This window comes from Urocitellus parryii, chromosome 4 (genome assembly GCF_045843805.1).
Source record: "Urocitellus parryii isolate mUroPar1 chromosome 4, mUroPar1.hap1, whole genome shotgun sequence".
NCBI classification, from domain to species: domain Eukaryota; kingdom Metazoa; phylum Chordata; class Mammalia; order Rodentia; family Sciuridae; genus Urocitellus; species Urocitellus parryii.
Window position 1 is genome coordinate 155,410,969 of NC_135534.1, and position 25,601 is coordinate 155,436,569.

The 25,601-nt window shown below is 33.4% G+C and overlaps 1 protein-coding gene across 1 annotated transcript; it reads left to right on the forward strand.

The window, feature by feature from the left end:
• Nucleotides 1-4,515: 4,515 nt before the first annotated feature.
• On the forward strand, nt 4,516-21,233 carry Tyrp1 (tyrosinase related protein 1). The gene is made up of 7 exons (XM_026381789.2): nt 4,516-4,897; nt 6,538-6,860; nt 9,690-9,894; nt 13,691-13,858; nt 15,779-15,958; nt 20,153-20,299; nt 21,028-21,233. The coding sequence occupies exons 1-7, from the start codon at nt 4,516-4,518 to the stop codon at nt 21,231-21,233; spliced, it is 1,611 nt and encodes a 536-aa protein (XP_026237574.2).
• The last annotated feature ends 4,368 nt before the right edge of the window (nt 21,234-25,601 follow it).

Here is a 25,601-nt window from a genome sequence, read left to right on the forward strand (position 1 = left end):
TTGTAACAAGTAATTATTCATTTTTATGAATGTATTATCTGGTTCACCTTATAGACAGATGATGTAGGCAAATGCTTTAGACTTGGTACATTTTCCTATCATAAGAAAAAAATCACTATAAAAATTTTTCCTTAGAAATGATTTCTACAATGGATCATGAACTATATAATGTATAAATTTTAACATTCATTTCTGATGTGTGGTGTGAGTAATTATACTAGATTATGGTAAGACAAAAAAGTAGGATTTAGTGCATTTTTCTTCATGTTTTTTCACCAGCCTCTTACATTAAAAAAAAACACACACCTGTAAACTGGAGAATGATATTAGTAAATGGGGTAGGGTTTGCCACTGGTAGTCAAATGCTAGGATTTTCACAATTAATAGAGCATATCATTTCAAAGGTTTCTCTTTCTTTGGTATTTAAAAATTCTTATTATTTATTACTACTGATGATATTGATTGAATGTTGTTACTTTTGATTGGTAATACTGAAAGCATTATGTAAAATGCATCCCTGTAATACTAAGATAGTTTTAAATTGGGTATTAACCTCAGTATCTTATCTCCTTTAAGATAACAACCTTGGATTTGTTTATTTAATCTAGTATTGATTGATGTCTGAATTTTAATAGGTATTTTTATCTAGGCTTACTTATCCCAATGATATACTTTGTTACCTTAATTTTGCAGATGAGGAAATGAGTTTCAGAGAAATAAAGGTACTCGCTTCCTTAGACAAATCTCATCTATTTAATGACTTAACTATGGCACTTTTTGCATTCCCCAGTCTTGTTGTCTTAGAATGTTGTATGTAGGACTCAGAGCAGAATGTCCTAAGCTAACTGTAGAAATTAGACAACAAAAAATTGTAATAGGAAAAGCCTCAGTTATTTTTTTCTCAACATAACGTAACACCATGTATTTATATCTGTACAGATGAGTGTACATGAGATTATATAGTTTTAAAGTAACATTTTTAAATCAACATTTTATTTTGGAATAATTTTAGAATTATAGAAAACTTGCAAAGATAATATAGAGTTTCCATATGTCCTTCATCCACGTTTCTTTAATGTTAACACACATTACTTTGGTATATGTTTTTGTCAAAACTAAGAAACCAGCATTGATACATTGCTACTAACTTTATTCAAGAGATAAAAATGATAATCTGGCAAAAAATCTCACCAAAAAACTATCTAAATATTATTTTATACCCATTATTTTTCACAATTAACTTCACATTAAATGAATAAGAAGCCTTGAGACATTGATAGATGAGTATTTGAAGCCACTTGAATTAGCAAAGCACTTTAAAATTAAGCACCCCAAACTTGAAGACAAATGCCCAGTATTTAAATTTATGAAACATTCAGTCTAGAACTTTTCAGAATTTTACAAAATTAATGTTTACAATAATCTTTTGTTATATGATGTAAATTGACTATGACTGATAAGCATCTAGTCAAAATATTGAGCCTTGATTAAAAATAAGAAAATTCATTAATAGTAAAAAGAGAAGTGACCTAAACAAAGTAGTTACATTGGAATAGCTCACTTATAAAATGTATCTATGAAAAATATCACCATTAATATTGATGTTTCATGATATTTATCCAGTGGAATAGTTCAGGAAGTATACTAGTCTCCTCAAATTTCTCTGAGAGGCTACACTCTAAGACTCCCAGTGGAGATCTGAAACTGCAGATAGTCCTCAACCTTATACTTACTGTTTTGCTCTATTCATTCTTATCCTTGATCTTAACAACATCAACGTACTTTTTTTTCCTTTTAAATCAATAATAATTACCTTTCAATAATAGAAAACACTTTCTGAATGCTTTGCAGCATAACCAAATTAGTATCATCACTATTCTTGCACTTTGGGGCCATTATTTAGTAAAATAAGGGTTACTTAAACATTTCCCCACATGATTTAACCACCTCTGAAAACATGATGACTACTAAGCAACTAGTGTACTGGTAGCATATACAATCTGTATATACAAAGGACAAAGGTATGATTCATACCCCAATGGTTTCTTCATTGTACTCATAATGGCACACATCTAATTGTTTATTTCTGGAATTTTCCACTTACTCAGAGCATAGATGGACATAGTAACTGAAATCAAGGACAGTGAAAGCAAGGATGCAGGAGGACTGTTGTACATAAAATTGCCAATTATGTCTATTAATAAAAGTGTTAGAGAGCTTGTGAACCAATAAGCAATGTTGAACACTGCCAATAGAAATAAAACAAAGTGGTACTTCACTTTGTAAAACACTTTAGAATTACCTTGAAAATATTCACAAGCCCTATGGCAAACAATCCCTCTAGTTATTTGTCATGAAGAAATTCACATGTGTTTACCAGGAAATACTTAGACTTTATACATAACACTTTATTCATAAAACAAAAGAAATGGTTAAGTATATTGTAGTATATTCTTACAGTGATAAACTAAACTGCCATAATAAAATAGTATAAAAAAAAACTACTACAGTATTTTATGTGCAACAACTTGGGAACACATTAGAGACACAGTATTAGTGAAAAAAATGTAGACTCTGGAGCCAATTTTTATAATGATGCAATCTTTTTTGTGATTCTAATGACGCAAATATTCCAGAAGAGAAAAATAAAAGGAAATTTTCCTTATATATTGGATAAGTTATCACAATTGTTCTATCTTTTGAAGAATTTTAAATAAACTCTGTTATGTGTTACTTATTAATACTGTGCATACTATATCATGATTTATAGTATTATTTCATTATGTATATACAGTAATAGGTTGTTATATACATAACAGACCAAAAATAAATAAAATAATAACAGAAAGAATGACATTTTAGATTCATATACACATAAAAACCATGAATTGATATGGTTGTAATAAGTCACGTTGACTTCATAAACAAGGGACAGTAAGCAGAAGATTTCTCTTATTCTTTCTTGCAGTGATTCATAGACAGTAGTGTTAGTTGTCATATTTGTGGTAACCAGATCCTCAATTGTTTTATATAGTTTTGGGGGGGACAATTTTATGGCTTAGAAACAAGTAGGTAGCCAAGATTGATCATGAAGTCTGGCAACATTTGCCCAATAATTATGTATTCCAAATGTAAGTTTATATTTGAAGATTGGTTTCACATGCATGAGCTTTCAACTTCAGGAGAAAGTGCCTTCTGAAATATATATATTATCCTCAGGGACATTGCCTTACCACTGCTTGCAGAGAAAGTAGGAAATAATAAACCATTTAATGGGCATGTTCCAAAAAAAAAAAAAAAAATGAAAGCCTTAGTGACTCCATGGTGCTTTGCCACAGAGATGAACACAGCCTGGAAGGAGGTAATGGAGTCAAAGTACCCACCTCTAAAGTGAGCAGGCACCCTGAGAGCCACTGCTGTGTGACTGGGTATAATTGAATCTCATGTCTTTTCCACTACTACAATTATTCTCTCTGGAAATTCTAAGAATGACATGTGTTTTCAAGACAATCAAAAGGTACCATCGGGTACAATTAGGAACCCAACCTTTGTATTACTAAGAAAAAGTAATTACTCTTGTTTCATCCTCTAAAGGTATAGCATTCAAAGCAAAAAAATAAAAAATAAAAATAAAAAATAAATTTAAAAAATCTCTACAATGAAAACAAAAGGTCTGTAGTTTCTCTGATTTATCTTCCAAATTACTGCTTCTGACCTTTTCTTAAAACTTTAAGCATCACAAGGAAATCAGTGGGAAGGGAATCATGTGCTGATCAAGTAGTTAAAGGGCAGAAAAATCCAGTGATGTGAGAAGGGATTAGTGAAGGGTGGAGAAGAGGACCAGCCCCTCCCAGTTTGGGAGAGCAGGTCTGGGATTAGTTTTCAGGGCAGAAACCCACATATAATTAACAGCTCTGACATCAGAGGACAAGCAAATAAAACCTACTCAACTCCTAGGGAAGTTTGGCAGAGAAGCGTCTCCGGAATTTAAGGTACTGGAGAGATGCTCTATGGAGATTGGGTGCATTTTAATCAATACTCCACTAGGGTGAGGGACTTTAAACTGTAGAAATTAACTTGCTGGAAATCTCCCAATTCTCCCTTCAGATCACTGGTGAAATGTGGTGACCTGCTAATTGATGCTTTTGATAAGATATATTCGGGATAAGTAATTTTTATGTAAATAGAAATGTAGAATGAAGAAAGTTCAATTACTAGGATAGTGGATATAGTTGTTAAGTCATAAATTTTTCAAAGGTAAATACCTAATTTTACTATGTGTTTGAAATGTCATTTATCTATAAATGTATACAGGTAGGTTATATTTGCATGTATAAAGGTATGTATAAGGTAGGTTGGAAAGGGTTCACACCCTTTTTAAAAGTACTTTGAAATACTTACATAATTCCATTTTGTTTTCTTTTATTCAGTTGGATTTTTATCTACGCGCCTCCATTTCCTCTATGCTAAGGACAGCAAACCAGATCTATGTCCTGCACTTTGGCTTCCAGCAGAATGAAAGCTTCTAACCTCCTCTGCCTGGGATTGATGTTCCCCTTGCTGATTTTTCAACAGGCCTGGGCTCAGTTCCCACGAGAATGTGCTACTGCTGAGGCTTTGAGAAGTGGTGTGTGTTGCCCAGACCTGTCCCCTTTATCTGGGCCTGGGACTGACCCCTGTGGCTCCTCATCAGGGAGGGGCAGGTGTGAGGCAGTGACTGCAGACTCGAGACCCCACAGCCCCCAGTACCCCCACGATGGCAGAGATGATCGGGAGGGCTGGCCCCTGAGGTTCTTCAATAGGACATGCCAGTGCAATGGCAATTTCTCAGGACATAATTGTGGGAGTTGCCGTCCTGGGTGGAGAGGAGCAGCCTGCAATCAGAGGATTCTCACAGGTAAGTGGGGATAGGAATTGTGATGCAGTCTTGAGTGAGACTCAAGGTTCTTTCTAGATTCTAAAATTATTGGAGCTAGAGGAATACCTGAAAATCATAACTCCACCTTGCTTTTTTCCCAATTGAACAAACTAAGGCTTAGAAAAATTAAGAAGCTTGTTCAATTTAAAGGTTTGGAATTGAAGCTCAGACCTTTTGACAAATAATATTTTCTTTCCATTTGTTGAGCAACCTCCATCTGCTAGAAACTGTGCTAGAATCAAGGTACTTGTATTAATTGTTACATATGAGATTCAGAAAGGTCTGTCACTTGGTAAATCTGGAATTCACACTGAGCTTTATCTAGCTCTAATATTTCAGCTTCTTCAACTACCCCTGCTGGCTTACAAAGAAATTTCCCACCGTAATGATCAAATCCAGGCATTTTAGATGAGAAGCTGGGCGGGCAGCCTAAAGAGCATCATATAACAAAGCATTAAATAGGAACAGCCAGAGTACTTCATTGTTTTCATTGTGTTAGACATGGGACCAAGGTTTAGCAGAATACTTATTGAGTCTTTATCATGAGCTAGACTTGGTTTAATTGTTTTTATGCATGTGCTCTTTGATCTGAACAATTCTGTAAAGCAGGTATTATTTTTATCCACATTTTACATAAGAAAAAAATGAGCTCACAAAAATATGACCACAGGTTAATTCACGGGTCTTAACCACTGGACAATACTATCTACCTTGTTTTTGCAAGACTTATGACGATAAAAAGAAGAAAATTCCAAGAAAAAAAGCTAACACTGGGCCAAAATAAGTATGTCAGGATAACAGAATCATAGAAACTACAAGGAAAGTTAGAGAAAGCTAATAGAAAACCTAGAGTAAATTGGAGAGAAAAAAAAAAGAAAAGAGAGCAGGAAGAGAAGGAAAATAAAAAGGAACAAAACAGGCTGGAAGGAGTTTTAGTTAGGGTATTTTTTTAAATACACAGGTTGAACATCCATTATCCAAAATCACAAAGCTGAAGTGCTCTAAAATCCAAAGTTATTTGATCCCTGACATAATGCCACAAGTAGAAAATTACATGCCATGAAACTTTGTTTTATGCAATAAAAATATTAAAACTATTGTCAAGTCAGGCACGGTAGTGCATGCCTGTAATACCAGGGGCTCAGGAGTCTGAAGCAGGAGGATTGGGAGTTCAAAGCCAGCCTCAGCAAAAGTGAGGCACTAAGAAACTTAGTGAGGTCCTGTCTCTAAATAAAATACAAAATAGGGATGGGGATATGGCTCAGTAGTCGAATGTCACTGAGTTCAATTCCCTGGTAACACCTCCTTCAAAAAACACTATTGTCAAAAATACCTTCAGGTTATAAGATATACATTAAAGAAATTGATTCTGTCTTTTGGACATATATCCCAAACCCAAATATTTCAAAATCCAAAGTTGAAAACATGTCTGGTTCTAATAATTTCAGATAAGGGATGCTCAACTTGTAAAATAACTGAAAACAGATTTTAACATAGATATTGCACATACAACCATCATTGGGTGAGTGGGACACAGTGTGTTACAGCATGATTATGCTGCTTCTCTACCCATTCCCTCAAGGCAAATGCTTTCATATCTCAATCTTTTATCCCTCAAGTCAGGAGAAATCTTCTCGAGTTAAGTGCAGAAGAAAAGAACCACTTTGTCCAGGCCCTGGATATGGCAAAGCGCACAACTCACCCTCAATTCGTCATTGCTACCAGGAGATCAGAAGAAATACTGGGACCAGATGGCAACACACCACAATTTGAGAACATTTCCATTTATAACTACTTTGTTTGGACACACTATTATTCAGTCAAAAAGACTTTCTTGGGGGCAGGGCAGGAGAGCTTTGGTGGGGTGGATTTCTCTCATGAAGGACCAGCTTTTCTTACCTGGCACAGGTACCACCTACTGCAGCTGGAGAGAGACATGCAGGTATGCATACGGCCATTTAATTTTCAGGTTCTTTACAGATGAAATGCCCTGTTTAGAAGTCATTTTAATTCAATGATTTTCCAAAACACCATAATACATAATGATAGAGTAATTTTATGTTATTAATCTGCCTGTAACATTGAGTTGTTTCTCCCCTACTGAATTCATATTAACTAAATTTGGTCTTTTGTCAAGTAACAAAGCCAATTAAGACATCTTTAGGTGTGGATGAAAGATATGGAGATATTCTACAACTCCATAATTGAGAAAATATCTCTAGTGAAATATGAAACAAAAAAGTCCCATTTGGCACGTCTTCTCTACCAAATGTAAGTAAATGCCTCTCTTGATCTGGGTGAAGTGAGTGTATATATACTTTTTCTCCTCACTTCCTGAGTCCTGAATATGTACTTCATCATACCAGTTGCTGACTTTTTCCAATATGATGTAGAGTTTAAATAATGGAAAAAGTTTCCATTTAGATTGTTTTATTTTCATATATATATATATATATATATATATATATATATATATAATTTCATTAATATATATATTTTCCCAACTACGACTTTCGGGCTTACACCAGAAGCCTATTTCAAAACATCATATCAATGGATATATTAATTTCCTTGAATGTAATAATCATTATATATATACATATATATATACCCACACCTATATGTATGTGTTTGTGTATAAAAATATTTAAAAACATCATGTAGTACACCTTAAATATATACAATTTCTACCCCCCCCAAAAAAAACCCATATCAATCAAGCATTATTTTTAATTATAAGACCTCTGGGGGTTTTGGTTTTGGCATAAAATAGACCTCAAGTCAGGCATAGTTATCTCATGCTTATTTTGTTTTAAGCAAATGCACTCAAAACACACTAAAGAATCTGGTAACATAAATGATTTATTGTCCTTCTTTTTTCCAACTGCTCTGTTTCTTGAGAAAAGTATTGTAATTTTAAACTAAAAATTTAAATGATTAGATCTCAGCTAGGAAATCCATATGCTACACCTGTTTCCTATATAAAATAATAGTAATGAATTTCTCCCCCAAAGTAAAAATCCAAAAATCAACCTAAAATGATACGAAAATAGAAATGTTGTTTTTGCAGAATGCTTGTGCCAGCATTATTTCAGGGGGAAAAAATGGTTAGAAGAGAGATAATTAACCCTCTAACATAAAAAATATATTTGTTTTAAAGTGGTCTATCCTTACACAGTTTGAGAGTGATTAAATGAATTCATCTGGTACTCCAAACATCATACTTTATAGCTCTGATTACAAGTTAGACAGTTAGTAGATTATGAGTAGATAAATCTGTCATTTGTAATTGACTCCGGATTTTCATGCTTTCAATTCCCATGGGCACACCAAAATGAAAGGGCAGTTAGAAACTATCTAAAAGCTTCAATTTTGCCTAGGTAAACTTCAACCATGTTGATTTGCATTTTTAAAACCCAGCAGCATTAGGCATCCAACGAATTACAATTTAAGCGTATTATACAGTTGAAATGCCACAGGAATGTTCTCTGGCTCCCAAATGTCAGTTGCTGAACCACAGTCTGATTCTTAATGATCCCTTAGAAGCTGTCAGTAATTTTGGCAAAATGCAATGATGGCTTCTAAACGAGGACTACAGACCCTTGGAGATCAATAACTTGGAGCCTAGAAAAGCTTCCGGCATTCTAAAACAACAAAGCATAAGAAAAGTTTTCCTAGAAAGGAATTTAAAATGTAAAGACATAAAGTACTGAGTTCTTGGGAAGTAAGAGAAAATAATGGCAATTCTGCACTTAAATTTCATCCTCTGTACAGAACTCCTCAAAGGTCAAAAGAGATGATAAATAAGTAAATTAACTCAGCATTTTTTGGGGGGTGGGGGGATACTAGGGATTGAACTCAGAGTCACTTGACCACTGAGCCACATCCCCAGACTATTTTGCATTTTACTTAGAGACAGGGTCTCGCTGACTTGCTTAGTGAAACTTTTACTGAGGCTGGCTTTGAACTCAGGATCCTCCTGCCTCATCCTCTGGAGTTGCTGGGATTACAGGTGTGAGCCAGCACCCCCACGCATTTTTTTAAATATAAGATAAGCTATAAATGATTATTAGATCTTTGGTCAAAAGAACAATAGGCACAAAGATTTATTCTACTTCTATTTAGCATTCCTTTGTTCATGAGTCTCTTAGGCAGAAGCCTCAGTCTTGGTAGTTTAGATTCTGCAGTGGGTGTCTCAAAACATCAAAACAAAACATCCTTAGGGCCCATGTAGATAAGGTAAATGTGAAAGAGATCTTGGCCTGTTATAAAGCCAGAATCTAATTTTCTATAGTCATTCAAATTCAATTAAAAATAGAAACAAAACAAAAATAGGGATTCCACAAAACACATTTCAAGGTAAAATCTGGAACTAGACTACAATTTAATGATGTTTAAATTAAAGACAGGAAGATGGAAGAAGATGTAAATGTCAAGTAGTGGATGCTATTATGGATAAATTTCGGAATAATCAATAGAAATATGAATACCTGTCCAAAAAAAAAGAAAGAAGTTTTTCTTCCAAATTATTTACAAAAATTTCTGCATGATGATTTGAATTTTATTCTCTTTCATGCCTATGTGGATTCTTTGAGTGAATTGCAAGCCTTGTTAACTAAGGTATTTAACTTGTCTGGGACTTTCTGTCACCAATGACACACTAACTGGTTCCTTAGTGGCTAAAGAGAGTTAATAGAAATAGAGAGTAAAACAAGCAAAGAGGAAGAGTGCAACTGAGCCAGAGAACACTAACAGAGTTTCTGTGACCTAGGAAATGTTGCAGGAGCCTTCTTTCTCCCTTCCCTACTGGAATTTTGCAACTGGGAAGAATATCTGTGATATCTGCACTGATGACTTGATGGGATCAAGAAGCAACTTCGATTCCACTCTTGTAAGCCCCAACTCGGTCTTTTCTCAATGGCGAGTGGTCTGTGAATCCTTGGAAGATTATGACACCCTGGGGACACTCTGTAACAGTAAGTTCCAGTGACAACTAGTAATCAGAACTCCTTGTTAGATAAAGATATTAAATATGCTGTAAACATGCTGTCTGGAAGATCCTTCATTCCATTAAGGACTTCAGAATTAAAGGTACTATCCCCATAGAGGATCCATGTACAGATCCTCACCTGAGCACCTGGGATATTCAAGGCCACCTCCAAGGTGATCCCAGGAAACAGATATTTATCTTCACATCATTTTTCTTGATTAATTCAGTCAGGATATTGCTAACTTCCTTATTTTTAGCAATGGCCAGTTGTATAAATTAATATTCTTAGTATATCCAGTTCTGCTTAGTAGTCATGTGTCTTGGGTTGAAATTTCACAGAAATATTTCTGAAGAAAATCTGAAGTATGCAAAAAAGATTTGGAAATGCTTTGAGAGGAGAAAAAAGAAGAAAGGGAGGGAGGGAGAAAAGGAGGAGAAAACACAAAAATATTTGTGGTTATTCAATAGAGTTAAAAGCCAAAGGTGATAAAGGGGACATTTTTCAGAAAAGAAAGGTACCATATAGGTGCTGCCCACCAGTGAGCCACATTGCGTCCCTCCTGAGGTTAACCTGAGAGAATTCTTGACCAGTTTCCCCAGCATCCTTTCTCCAGGAAACTGATGTTCCTTTCACAGGATAAGTTTCTGTAATTTGTGAATCTGTTCTTGAGTTTCCTTGGATGATATTACTTATCTCTGTACTGTTAACATTAGGTCTTAAATATCTAAGTCTCCTACCCCAACTTATTTTTCTTCTTCAGGCATTTTGGGCTATTTTGAACATTTGCTCTTCCATATAAAAACTAGAAGCATGGGTATTTATACTCAGAACATTTTTCTACACATATTTTCCTTCATTAAGTGTTAAATTATTTTTATAAGTTTAAAAAGAGAATATTCTAATAATGTGCAAGGCACTGAAAAAAAAATCCTCTACAGCAACAGTTTGATTCCCAGCACTGAAAAACAAAACAAAAATACTCCAACAAAACAAAACAGACAAAAAATAATGAGGAAGAGACAGAGAAAGTAACCTTAAATAGAACAGAAGGAAATAGGTGTATAATTTTCACCATTGAAAGAGTATTTAGCTGTTTATAGAAATAAAAATATGTGATACTATATAATATAATTATATGATAAAATTATATATAACTATATATAATTATATAATATAATTTTCCTCTATGGAAATTTAAAAATTCAAATAAATTTGTATTTTTTGTCAGGCTGAGTTATTCTACCTGTGGCAGAGAAATTAACTGGAAGCGCATACCAAAGCTGTTATATTTGGACTTCAGAGTTTTCCAGGCATTTTCTAATCATATTTACGATTGGGTGCCCAAAAAAAGGACAATTCAATAAAGTGAAGATGTTTTATTTTCATCACAGGTTTTCTATCAATAGAACAAGTCTCAAAATTCAAAGACATAGTTTTATGACAAATTAACAATTATTTGCAGTGAAACAAACTTTAAAATTACCCTGGTCTCAGTTCAATATATAAAAACCAAATATTTTATTTATTAGCTAAGGAAAAGAAAAGGGGAAACTAAACTTTTATTGAATACATTATATATCTCATAGTGTGTGTGCTTTAGTATCTTTAATCCTCACAGCAATTATTTCTTCTCTCTACTTTTCCTCTTGGAAAATCCTATTTATTCTTGTGGTTTCATTGATCATCTTTGTAGGAAACCCATACATATTATATCAGATCAATATTTCCTCAGCTATCTCATTGTTTATATTCTTCTTGCACTCCACTTGGTTGATTGAAAAAGTGATTTATTGACATGTAACATTCTTCGAGCTACTAAAATATCATCTTTGATTAATCAAATGAAAAGTAGTTCTTTTTATGCCACATTGCTCAAATCTATTTTTTCCTTCAAATACTCAGAATTTTCTATTCATTCTTGTTAAATTCCATAGAACTCTGACACGCTGGATGTGAATATTTGTTCATGTTTAAAAAAATTTAAAAATAACTGGAGACAGTTAAATAAATAGCCTTAAATATTTTCTTTACTCTCGAAATTCTTTACTATGAAATTCCACAAGGGAAAATTAGGATATAGTACTTAGAAATTCAAGTTAATCCATACAATTTTGGGAAGGGGGATTTATTGATAACTCCCTAAACAGTAATCCTCAAAATATCAGCTCACATTGATAGTTTAACTAGTCATTTCGGAAAAATTTGGGTGATGATGTAACCCCAATAAAAATGCACATATACTTTCCAATCTCAGTATAGGTGTATTTTTTATTTATATATTATATAAAGTTCATTATGCTAATTCATCAGGTAGTAATAATTATGTTAATTACTATGCAATATAGGAAGTTTTATGAACAAAGTAAGTGGAATGTGAGTTGAAGTTGCAATACTCTCTCTCCCAGTCCAATTATATTTTTTTGTTCCTTTAGGGCATATATTTTTCTCTCTGGAGACCAGTGGGACAGAATGATGCAAAATGCTCCTAGTCAATCTCCTCTCCTCCCACCAGTCTAATTTCTTCCTAATGAATTAAATATAACTTTCTGTTCCTGCTACTTGATGTCTTCACAATAAGGCTCTGGTCTAGCTTCCCTTTGTTCCCCACAGTCCACTACACTCCTCTATTGCCACATATTCCTGGAAGGCTCTTCTCCAAACAAGCATTTTTTACATCCATCAAGAGCCTTCCCAATCAGCAACACACACCCAACAATTGCTGTAAATGCCAGGCACTGTGAAGACCAAGGAGCACACTGCTGAGCAAGGACAGAAGAGTTCTTCTGAGAAGGTTTCTGTATAAATAGAAGAGAGCAGCTTGACCCCTCATTATTTCATCTGCCTAAAATGATTTACTTAGTAAAATTCCTCCTAGTTCTATGGAAATTCTTTTCAACCCTTCAGAGTTCTTTATAAATCGCTTGTTTATGAAATCGTTTTGGAGCCATCTGACTGGAAAGAATTTCTCTCTCTCTCTCTCTCTCTCTCTCTCTCTCTCTCTCTCTCTCTCTCTCTCTCTCTCTCTCTCTCTCTCTCTCTCTCTCATTCTCTTTCTCCCTCCATCATCCTTCCTCTCTTCTTCACTCCCTTCAAAGTTCCTATCATATTATCTATCCCTAGTAACACAGCTCTTTGTTTACCTATTTGTTCCTACTCTTCAGAAACTTGAATTATTTATCACATTAATTGAAGAAAAAGCTGAAGAATGTGTACTTATTGAAATGCACACTACTTTACAGAGGCCCCCTTAGGCCTCTGAAGACTTGAAACAAATGGCATTTTGGTGTGAAATTGTGTGTGTGTGTGTGTGTGTGTGTGTGTGTGTGTGTGAGAGAGAGAGAGAGAGAGAGAGAGAGAGAGAGAGAGAGAGAGAGAGAGAGAATTTATTGCCGAATCTAGGTTTGGGAGATAATTTCAGCAAAATCCAATTTTTTATGGAATTCTCACTTTGTTATATTCTCATGAAAAAAAAAATAAAATTTGTTTCCTACCAAGGAAAACCTATTTTTCAGTGTTCATGCTGTGCATAAAGTTTTAGAGCTGGGGTGGTGGCACATACCTGCAATCTCAACTACTCCAGAGGCTGAGACAGGAGGAACACAAGTTCAAGGCCAGCTTTATCCTGTCACAAAAAAATAAAAGGACCCAGATGTAGCTCAGTAGTTGAGCTGGATACAATTCCTAGTACAAACAAATGAGCAAACAATAACAACAGAACTTTTAGAGAGTAAGGACAAGACCTCTGGGCATCCTATAAATGTTTGCCCTCTTTTTTCCCCAGGCACGGAGGGTGGGCCAATCAGGAGAAATCCAGCTGGAAATGTGGGCCGACCCATGGTGCAGCGTCTTCCCGCACCACAGGATGTCGCTGAGTGCTTGGAAGTTGGTGTATTTGACACACCTCCTTTTTATTCCAATTCTACAAACAGTTTCCGGAACACAGTGGAAGGCAAGTAAACTAAATCGGTGCTTTGGAGAGGAAGCTGCCGGGTTCAAAATCAGGTCTCTCTGAAAAGGCTTTGAATGGCATATAGGTCCTGTGAGTTCCTATGAAATGAGTACTGGTATCATTTACTCACAATTTTATGCTCAAAAAAAGAAGCTTCTTGAAGTGTCAGACTATGAAACTCCATGTAATAATTACAGAGGAAGACACTGAAAATTATTTTCCACTCTTAAACACCAAAAAAACCCTTAAAGTCAAATTTCTGGCAGCAACCTGGCCATTATGTGCGACTATATCCAAGTCTAGCCCTGGCAAATAATATTCAAGAATTGACATTTAAAAAAAAAAAATGTTCTTTAATAAGTCAAAATAACAATTTAAAGTAATTTCAAACAATTAGTTGACATTCTCTAAAACCCCATTTAGGCTTGTTATATATAGGTTTTATCATCCTGTAACTTTTTAAAAACACTTACTAAAAAATTGATTTATCTTCTTCTGACTTTTAATTTGAGCTTTCTTGCTCACCAACATTTTTCAAGTATCTCAAAGCTGAGAAAACTGAAATCGAAAGAAGTGAAAGGATTTTCCTGAGATAATTAGCTACTTAGTAACAGAACACAGATTCAAATCCAAACTTTCTAAGTCCAATGTCTTGAAATAATAAATTTTGATACTCTACATCATACTTGATATATATTTAAATTTTTAAAGGAATATAATTACATGTAACTTTAATATAAACTTCTTATTGTTCAAATTTTCCTTAAAGACAGCATTGCACACATTAGAGGATGTGCTCTGCTACCTACCCTGCCACTCAGAAAATGAGCACAGGTCTCTCTCCTGTGATCTGAGATACTTGATAGATAAACATGATAATTAAATCTCTCCCCTTTTATTATCAAAAGCATATGTCATTCTTATCTACCTTTAAGTGTGTTTTAAATTTAATAACTACATAAATGCAATCATTTGGAGATGATTCCCTAGATAATTACTATATATTGACTAAACTAGAATTTATAAACTAAGTAGACTGATTTCTAAGAGAATATACAGATTGTTTTATTAATGCCTAATAGAAGATAAATTATACTGATTTCCTGGCAGCAGAACATATGAAAATTCATACATTTTATGTACATTATAAACAATCTTTAAATATTTCCTGTTATCAAAATATAAAGGAATAAATGCATGAAAGATGAATAAATGAATGAATGGCTTTACCTATACAGCATTCTTCAAGCCACTCAAACACATATAACTCTTCACTTATATTTGCAATCTTCTTGGCATCTATCTTCATTTTCTCCTTAATATAGTGAAATATTTATCAAAAATCCTATAAATGTTTTGACAGTAGATTTTCCAGATGTTTAAAACTAGTACAGAAATGGTAGGAAAGTGCCGAGACATGTTAAATTCCCTACAAAAAAAAAATAATTTTCTAAAAATAAACATGCTGACAGTCATTGAAAAAGAGTTGAGGTTGGAGACAAAACTAACATCTGGCATTTTAAGTTTCAGGACAAACAAAGTGGTGTTCTTCCAATTGTGTCAGCAATTTTTAGTGACACCTGGAGATCTCTACTATCTTTATTTTCATGTAGAACAATGTCTGCCTTGTCAAGATAGAATGTTGTGTAAATTTTGACTGACATGCTTGGCAGGTCATTATTTTTAACCTAGAGGTTACCTTTAGAATGTCATGCCACTAGTTTAAAACTAACCTAGTTCTGGATATAACAAGCAAATGTCATCAGCCATTGGAACTGAGAAGTCATGCTATTATATTAATGCAAAATTTGGCCTGAAAAACATTGGATAACTGTTTCTCTACATGATCACTGCTGTTGATTTGAAAAGTGAAATATCTGCAGCATTTTCTACTGTTCTCATACTTACTTTTAAATCTAGGTTACAGTGATCCAACAGGGAAGTATGACCCTGCTGTTCGGAGTCTTCACAATTTGGCCCATCTATTCCTGAATGGGACAGGAGGACAAACCCATTTGTCTCCAAATGACCCCATTTTTGTCCTTCTGCATACTTTCACTGATGCTGTCTTTGATGAATGGCTGAGGAGATATAATGCTGGTGAGACACTTTCATATGCTTTTCTCAGGCTCCAAGAAGGGGATTGCTCTGATGGCACGGTTATCAGTTTAAGCTAGCACTCGACACACATAAAATACCCTTCAAAATAAGGATAAAATAGCTGCACTCTCTAGCGATTGCCAGATATTCAAAGCCACTCTGAAAGTGCAGGAGCCTCTCAGGATAGATACTTTAAGATGACATTTATTCATTGGGACTAACCAAATAATGCCTTCTCATTTTTGCTATGAAAAAATGATTATCAGGTCTCCCAACTTTTTCTTCCCATATCTTCCAACCAATATTCTCATTGCTTTTTAACATAAATGGGAAAACCTAACAGAGCTCCTTTTTGGTGCCCCCCCCAAACTAAATATTCCACACCTGATTTAATCCACAGTTCTGAGTTTTGTTTATTTTATGCCCTTACATAAAATTGAAATTTTATTAAATTAAAAAGTTAATGTTGATTTTTATACTATACCATGGAAAATCTCTTTTAAAAAGTTCATTTCAGTCAATGCATTGTTTAAATATTATTAGAAAGACCTCTTTTTCTGCATCCCTACTCAGCTGAGAGTCTTGTATTACTTTTTGAAAGATGAAAATACTTCAAATAGTTAATATTTTGAAAGTGATCTACATTTTGGCTTCTGTGCTTTTAGTTCATCATGCACATAAACAAGGTATCTGAGGTTAATTAACCATTGATTTGTCTGTTCTTAATTTTATGTGTGTGCATGTGTTTGTGTGTATAGTAAAAGTCTCTATTCCAACCTGCTCAGTACCACTAATTGATGAGTTGGTTAACAGTCTATTGCATTGGAAAAATTTTAACAAACAAGCAACTTAACACATAAATATTGTTCAGTTGTCAATGAATTATGAATTCATTGATTGGGGTTCTACTTCATATTTCATGAGTATTTATATAAAAAAACTGTAATCACAACAAAGTGTCTAATATTTGCAGTATCAGCTTCTAAAAAGTAAAAAAAAAAAAAGACAATAAGACTTTTGTGATGCAAACTGAGTACAGCATTCTGGGTTTCCATGATTCCCTCACCCCTTATGATTATCTTGCCCACTCCCTAATCTATTTAGTCATTCACTTTTAACAAAACTTTCCAAAGTGCTCAACTTGTCTCTTATAGAAGAAATGTCACTTTTTTCAATAATAATTATCACTTTGTGTATATTTAACTGTATTATTTTGTTATAGTAACAAGTAAACTGGAATTAACAAGGTAAGGAATTAACAAACCCAAGTTTTGTTAAACATATACTTCTAAAAACTAACCAGCAGTATATAAATTATGCTTATCTAGCCATCCACAATGCCATGTATGTTAGTAAACTTTTCAAAGAAAATGGAGAATTTTAGGTAATCTGGCAGGTCTCTTTAAGTGGAGTTTTCTTTCAGTGATGAAAATTGTTCTTTTGCTTTTCATATCTTGATTGAAAAATAATTACCTCACATTCATAGCAATTGGTTAAAGTTCTCTAGATCCAAAAGTCATTGATGAACCAGAAAAAAAAAAAGCTTTATTTTATTTTCCTGATGCTCCCTTTGTTTGAGCTATACCTAGCATAAAGTTTCTCAGTTACCTGGTAAGTAGTGGAAAGAAAAGTATTATAAATAAAAAAAATAGAAAATTTGTCTACAGAATATACCTGAGAAAATGTGGCCAAAAAATTAAAGGGTAATTTGTAAAGCAATGTCAAAACAACTATCATATGGAGAAAGAAAAATAAAAATATTAGAAGAATTTCTAAAATTTTCCATAAATAAGAGCTCTTCATGAAAATAAATCTAGGAGCAGAGAATGAAATTACTTTTTATATGTATCAAAGATCTCTATAAATATATTGAAGGTTATTTCAAATTCTTAGGATTATAGAATTAATTACTAACATCAGAATGGGATAACAATTATATTTTATAGTCAAAGGAAATTACAGTCATTCACATTATAATACCCATTACGGAATTTGCTTAATAGACATGAGATAGTCCTACACAGACCATCCAACTCTAATTACAATAGCATTAATTTCTATTTACTAAATTGTAGGTCTGTATAACATATAATTCAATTCTCTTTTTTCCCAACTGACAATTATGAGTTAATATTTAAACATAGTAGCCCAAAAGTTTAGTGCATTTCTCAGAAGGCAGTTAATACATTTCCCAGAACAATTACTACTTCACCTCTTGAGCCATGAGAGAAATGAAGTAATCACACACATCCATATGAATCCTTCACAAACATTATATGGGAGCACCTACTATTTCCTGGGAAGTATTCTAGGTTCCAGAAGTAGGATACAAAACTCAGACCTGCCTGGTGGTAGAAATGACCATAAATAAGTGTAAATATACTATGTTATGTTAGATTGTAAAACAGATAGTGTATTTGACTGTAAAAGTCTACATAGACAAAATCAAAACACAAGATAGGGAGTACTATGTAGATACAAGGAGGAAGATTGATCCAAACAAAAAAGCAGAAAGGAGCCCAATGTGGTTGGAGCAGAGGAGGAAGTAGTTAGAGAATGATAAGAGATACTAAGGTCAGAGGGAACACACTGCAGAAACTCAAGATCCTTCAGTTTAAGAGAGATGGGGAGCATTGGAAAGATTTTCACATAGAGAACTTACATGGCAATCCAGTTGCTGCTACTGTTCTTTTTACTATTATTCCTCCAATGGATTTCACTTCATCACACAGGTGGAACTGAATTAGGTTGAGATTGGTCAAGTCAGGATTCACAAGAAAGATGAAATGAGAAGTTTGAAAATTCACCCGAATTATTACCAGGTGTGGTGGCACACGCCTGTAATCCCAAAGGTTCAGGAGGCTGAGACAGGAAAATCACAAGTTCAAGGCCAGCCTCACCAACTTAGAAAGGCCCTAAGCAATTTAGTGAGACCCTGTCTCAAAATTATAAAAATAAGAACAATAAGGGCTAGGGATGGAGCTCAGTGTAAAACATCTCTGGGCTCAATCCCCAGTACCAGAAAAAAAAAATTATCTGAATTATTAACCTGAATGTGTAACTTTAACAAATAACTACTAAAAATGTACTGGATTATGAGCTCCTTGAGGGCAGGAATGTTACCTTTTCATTGCTAAAATGCCAGTGTCTATGCCAGTGCCTGTCACCAGTAGGCACTCAGCACGTTTTATCAAATAAATATTCAATTAGCTTTAACACAGTGAATATAAAGTTACCAAAATGTAAACACCACTTGCCAAGTCAGTGATCATTGTTCTTCAAACAATGTGATTTATAGGATCACAGTAACTGTTGAGGTAATACACATCTTGCAAATAGAAAATATAAAATCCAACTGGCCATCTCAAATATTCTAGCCCTTAAAAATATATTCTCATTAGTGTCCTGCACAAGCCCACTTAGTGACATTCCATTTGGTATTTAATTATAATCCCATATAAATAGAGAAAAACAAAGAACAACAAAACAAAGAACAACCTTTTGCCCCAAAGAACCGATTATTTCTTTTATCCCTAAAGAAAGAAATTCACTAATGAATGATATGTGTTCACTAATGAATGATAATGTTAATGATATAAATGCCTCATATATAAATACCTTATACTTAGAAACAAGAGAGAGGGAATGAAGCAAATTAGATTGCAGGAACTTAATGAAAATTTTTAATTATTTTTTGATAACAATAAAAACCTGAATTAATATGGATTTCTCTAAAAGAAAACATAAAGAAATGAAAAATATCAAACAAATTTGTTGTTAAGGACAATCTCCAATAAATACATCATCTCTCAAATTTGAAATACAGATGACACTACAGTAAGTCATAGATGTATCTTTTCTTTGACTTTGAAAAATGTTTTATGCATTTTAAATTATCTGCCATAATTTTAAAAATAAAATAACTATAATCATCATAGATAATATGATACTAAAATTCCTCTGTTCATAAAGATTTTACATGTGTATTAAATGATATGTTTATGTGCATTCAAAGCATGTGAACCGTTTTATGTAGTTTTCTGTTCTACTATAGTGAAATTTTATGTCTTAATTCATTGTGAAATATGAAAAACATTTTTTACATTCTCTGTTAATATTGAACACCTAAAAATATAACAATCACATTAATATTAACTTCATATTTATTAACCAGTTGTCTTTGGAATATATTAGATATATCCACATTCCCATTGGAAAATGCTCCTATTGGACATAACAGACAGTACAATATGGTGCCATTCTGGCCTCCAGTTACCAACACAGAGATGTTTGTTACTGCTCCAGACAACCTGGGATATGCTTATGAAGTTCAATGGCCAAGTGAGTGTTAAAAATGTATTTTTAATGTGGTATTTTCCAAAAGCAAGCTTGTTGTCTCTAAAGTAAAATAATCACAATATTCTGAAGCAAACCTTTTCATTGGATATGAAACTTTCATTTGGACTTTTGTCTGGGGATAAAGAGATGGAATTTAACATTTATTGAGAACTCACTCTGATGTGCTATTGAGCTGATTATTCAGCACTCTGTCTCATTTAATCTTCACAAGTCTTTGAGGTAAGTATTACAATTCTTGCTTCACAATTAAAGAAGCTGATGTTTAAAGAGGTTTGATTGTCAGAGATCTCATTTCCATTAAGTGGGAAGAATGAGTTGTCAGCTTATATTTATAAATGAAGAGGGATCAAGATATTCTTAAGCTTTTCTTTCTGAGATTTTGAAATTCAAAACTTTCCTATTCAATTTTAAATCTCAACAAGCATCATTTCTTCAACTTAAAAATGGAAATGAAAATAACTGTCCAATGAAAATAACTGTAGATTACTAAATGAAAATAACTAAATAAATGAAAATAACTGTAGACTACTAAAGAAGTTAGAAAGTGCCTTCCAGATTACAAATGCTGGATTAAGCAATGTGGTCCATTGAAATTAAATTTGAAGATTTCTGTTAAAGTGATTACAACAATACCTTATTCAAGTTGTCCATGTTTTAGTGACAAATATTTTAATAATATATTTTTAACTCTCATTTTCTTTTTCAAATAGGTCGGGATTTCAGTATATCTGAGATTGTTACCATAGCAGTAATTGCTGCTTTATTACTGGTGGCAGTTGTTTTTGTGGGTGCTTCTTGTCTGATTCGTGCCAGAAACAAAATGGATGAAGCTAATCAGCCTCTCCTCACTGATCAGTATCAACACTATGCTGACGAATATGAAAAAATCCAGAATCCTAATCAGTCCAGGGTCTGATAACAAGAAACCTATTCCTGTATGCATTAGTATCAGAGAAAATCCTGTTTGAAAAATAGTAGATTGACTTATTAACTGTATTTTCTTTTACTCTGTTATTTTCTTTGTTATACAGATGTATATTAGATTAAAGCATCATTCTTCAGAGCAGAGAAGAATAATTTGGACTCTTTTCAATAGATTATAATTATGAGCTCTATTTAAAATAGTAGGCTGAACCAATTCTATAATATTTGATGGGATAGTGTGATGATCTTTAGCATGCTTCAAAGGTTGACTATATAAGATATTATGCTTTAAATATAAATAAAGTTTGACATAAGATCTCTGTTTAAAATACATGAGTGGGCATTTCTACACTTTTAAAACGCAAATGTATTTTCATTTTTGATATTGGCCCACAGATATAAAGGCAGCCACATTTATTGATCAAAATTAATTATGTGGAGTTATAAATAAATGAGATCTTAATTCACTTTTTCAAATTGGTGTTGTCATTTGGTTTCAGCTTATATTATTTAGTCTCAGAGTTTTAGTCAGTTTTGCATTTCTGTGACCCAAAGTCCTGACAAGAACAACTTACTGGAGCAAAAATTTATTCTGGCTCAGCTTTTCAGAGGTTCAGTTCACTGTTGGCCAACTCAGGACATGGCAACCAGAAAGCAAAGAAAGAATTCCCTCACCAGGGCTAGATATAAACTCCAAATATATAGCCTCCAGTGATCTGCTTCCTCCAGCCATACTTTACCTGCCTACAATTATAACCCAGTAAACTCATAGGATTAATCCCCTAATTAGGTTATAATTCTCATAATCTTATCATTTTACCTCTGAATCTTCTTGCAGTGTCTCACACATGCATGTGGGGGGACACCTCATATCTAAACCATAATAGTCAGGTTCAAGGCCCAAACAAAATCACAGTCTTTGTCACACTTTGGAGAGATAGGGCTGTTGTTGTCCGTTTACCACTGTGTCCCCCTACCTCCAATTCACTGAAAGGGAATGGAATTCACTACCCATTCATACATTTCAGCTCTTAATACCACTTCTAGCATCTTAGAAGTCTACAAAGAAAGCATAAAAGTAGAGAACATGCTTCCTAGTATTCACAGATAGTGTTCTGTTCTCTGTATTTCAGTCAAATAGCATGTATTATCATTTGCCAACCTTGTATTTATTTTCAAAATAAAATATTATTTATTTTATTCTCTGCTTCTATCCAGTTTTGCAGTTATGCTATTTTCCCCTGTTTTTCTATGTTTGTTTGCTTTTATTTTGTTCGTGGTGTTGGGGCTTGAACCCAGAGCCTCATGAAGGCTATGCAAGCGCTCTACCACTGAGTCACATTCCCAGCCCTTCCTTCTGTTCTAACTTGAAGTACTTTTTCTCTTTTTGTGTTCTATAAAATAATATTTCCAAAATGAACTGTATACATTGATCATAAATGAACAAACATTAAAATTAAAATTGGAAAAAATAAATACTAACTATAATAACCTTAACCTTTAGAAAATGGCTAATTTGATATTCCCAAATCAATATACAGAAACAAAATTAAAGTCATATGACTCTGATTTGTTACTAGTTTTGTTTATATTAACCAATCCTAAGGCTATGTACATAAGATAAACAGACAAAATATATTAAAGAGCTTGATATAAAAATAGGATTTTTAAAACTTTCAAATATCATTACTCAATTAATTTTTTTAGAAATACATTTGATTTATCAACATGCTATATATTCATAGATTTTCAGAGAAATTATTGTGAACTGTAAGATTTATTTTTTACATAGAACAGCAATGAAACTGAACACCCCCACTTCATAGTTTTGGATATTTAATAATTACTTATTCCAGAAACATTTATTAAGCATATACTAAGTATGAATGATAGTTCAAGGCACAATGGAATTTTGGAGGAGAAAATCAGGACTGTAAAATTGAGAAGGTCATATTTGACTTGGGCCTCAATGAATGCCAAAGGATTTACCAAATATAAAGTAGAGAAGGGCATTCTGTTCAGAAGTGACAAAATGAGTAAAGGCACAGAAGTTTGAAAGAGCATGGAACATTCAAAAATATAAAGTAGGTCAGTGTGGTTAGAGCATAGATTTCGTGGAGGGGAATAGGAAGATATATTGGGACTAAAACCAGGATATCCTATATGCAATACTAAAGAGTTTGGAATTCATTCTACAGAAAAGGCAGAACAGGAGAAAGTCATAAATAAGCTATGTTTTAGAAAGATAATGGTGGTTGTGATACCCGTAATGTTGATGAGGAACTGTTTGAGTAGAGACTAACAGGCTAGTTAATATGTAATAGCTTGTGGGAGAAGAGAAGAGGACCCAAATATAAACATTAATTGCAAATAACTCTAAGAGAAAGCTGCACTTATTATATTATGATTCATGTGAAGTGTGTCACTGTATTTTTCTTACATTCAAGGACTTTCATTTATTGTATTACTCTATAATACCTTATGAGTTATCTTGATGGGGCAACCATTGCTCTTCCTATAATAAGGTAAATTATTCATAACAAATAATACTCATCTGTTGCCTTGGAATTTTTTTCATTGTTCTTAGTCCTCCAGTTCTCCTATAAAACATAGTATTTGGTATTATTATGCACTCACTGGAAACCAAATTTCACACCACTTTAAATTTACTCTTTCCAGTTACATAAATACCAATTGCATGCCAATGCACAAACTGAACTCAGCTTTATGGTTTAAATGGAGTGAGAAAAAAATGCCCAAATGGATCTTCCTATACAATCAAAAATAAAAAGTGATTATGTTTGTAGCCCAGAGTTATATCCTGTCTTTATTCCCAGAAGCAGATTTCAGAGCTAGTAGAAACATACAAATCCTTGAACTTTAAAAATTAGATACAGGAAAAAAGAGAAGTTTGAGGCTGTTAAAGTTCTGAATACCATTCACGAAGTGTCAATAATGCTACATATTCTTTGTTCTTTGCTGAATTCTGGTGAAAAAATTTTATCCATTGAACAATCAATGTACAATGATGTTGGGCAGAGAGCTAACATGTAATAAGAAGAAAAACTATTTAACAATATTGACAAATTAAATATAATAATACAGATGAAATTTCACAAGAAAAAAATGCAGAATATAATAATTCAGAAATATCACTGCAAAATACATGTAGAGGAAAGAAGGAACTACCATGATTCTTGACGAAATAACCAGAAGATTTTAGTGAATTTCAAGTTTGCTATATAATAAAAAGTGTAAGACAATAAAAAGGAAAATGTGTATGCAACCGACAAAGGGGTGTATTGCTTGTGCACTGAACTTCATTAATACATAAGCAGAAATCTGAGATGCCCAAGTCACATCTGGAATATTTATTCAACTCTAAGGCCACTTTCAAGGAAATACCAAAAATTTGGAATATGCAACTTCATCTTAAGTGATATAATTACTAGACCAAGTGAGAAACTTGGAAGGCACCCTTAAATTCTACTATTTTTTCAATTATCTGGTCAAATTAATTAATATTTTTGTTAATATGGCCAATATCTATTGATGCTATATGCTAAACACTAAACCTATCATCTAAGGCAATGATTCTCAGTTGGAGGGTAATTTTTCCCAAGGGAACATGTAGCAAGGTTGGGAGAGACATTTGGCTGCCATAGCAGGGGTTGGCAGTTTTATTAGCATCTAATGGTTAGAGGCCAACGTTTTTGCTAACTAGCCTATAAAGTATAGGACAGACCTACATCAAGAAATTATCTAGTCAAAAGATCAAAAGTGCTAAAGTTCAGAAAATATGATATAAGGCTACAAGGGTTAACAAGTCAAATAAAACTCTTGGCCCAAAGAGTTTAGTATCTATTTGGAGCAACCAACAAGTATCAATATATCTATTAGGAATCCACTATTTTCATATACAATAGGAAGTTTAAAGGATATAGAGCTGAAGATAGGAAAGGCATAAAAATGGATCCTCAGGGTCTCAGGCTCTTTCTAATTTCTTTTACAACCTTGAGAATGTAGTTTTTTGCTTTTTTATTTATAATGTCAGGGCTATAAAATAGCTTCTATATCTTTAAACATTGTATCCTTTCCATGTGGAAATTTTCCATTTTATTCAGAATGTGTATCTTCCCCCAAATATGGATTATATCTCAAGGGAATTTTATCATATGGCAAGAGAATATAGAAAATTGAGAAATTGGTTTATTTGCTTGGGTTGATTGGTCGGTAGTGGTTTAGTAGATTGGTTACTGTCCTGAATAAAATCAGAATTATAATAGTAAAAGATAAGGGAAAATGAATGATGTCTCCCAACCTACAAGCTACCTTTTCATTTAGTTGATTGTTTCCTTTG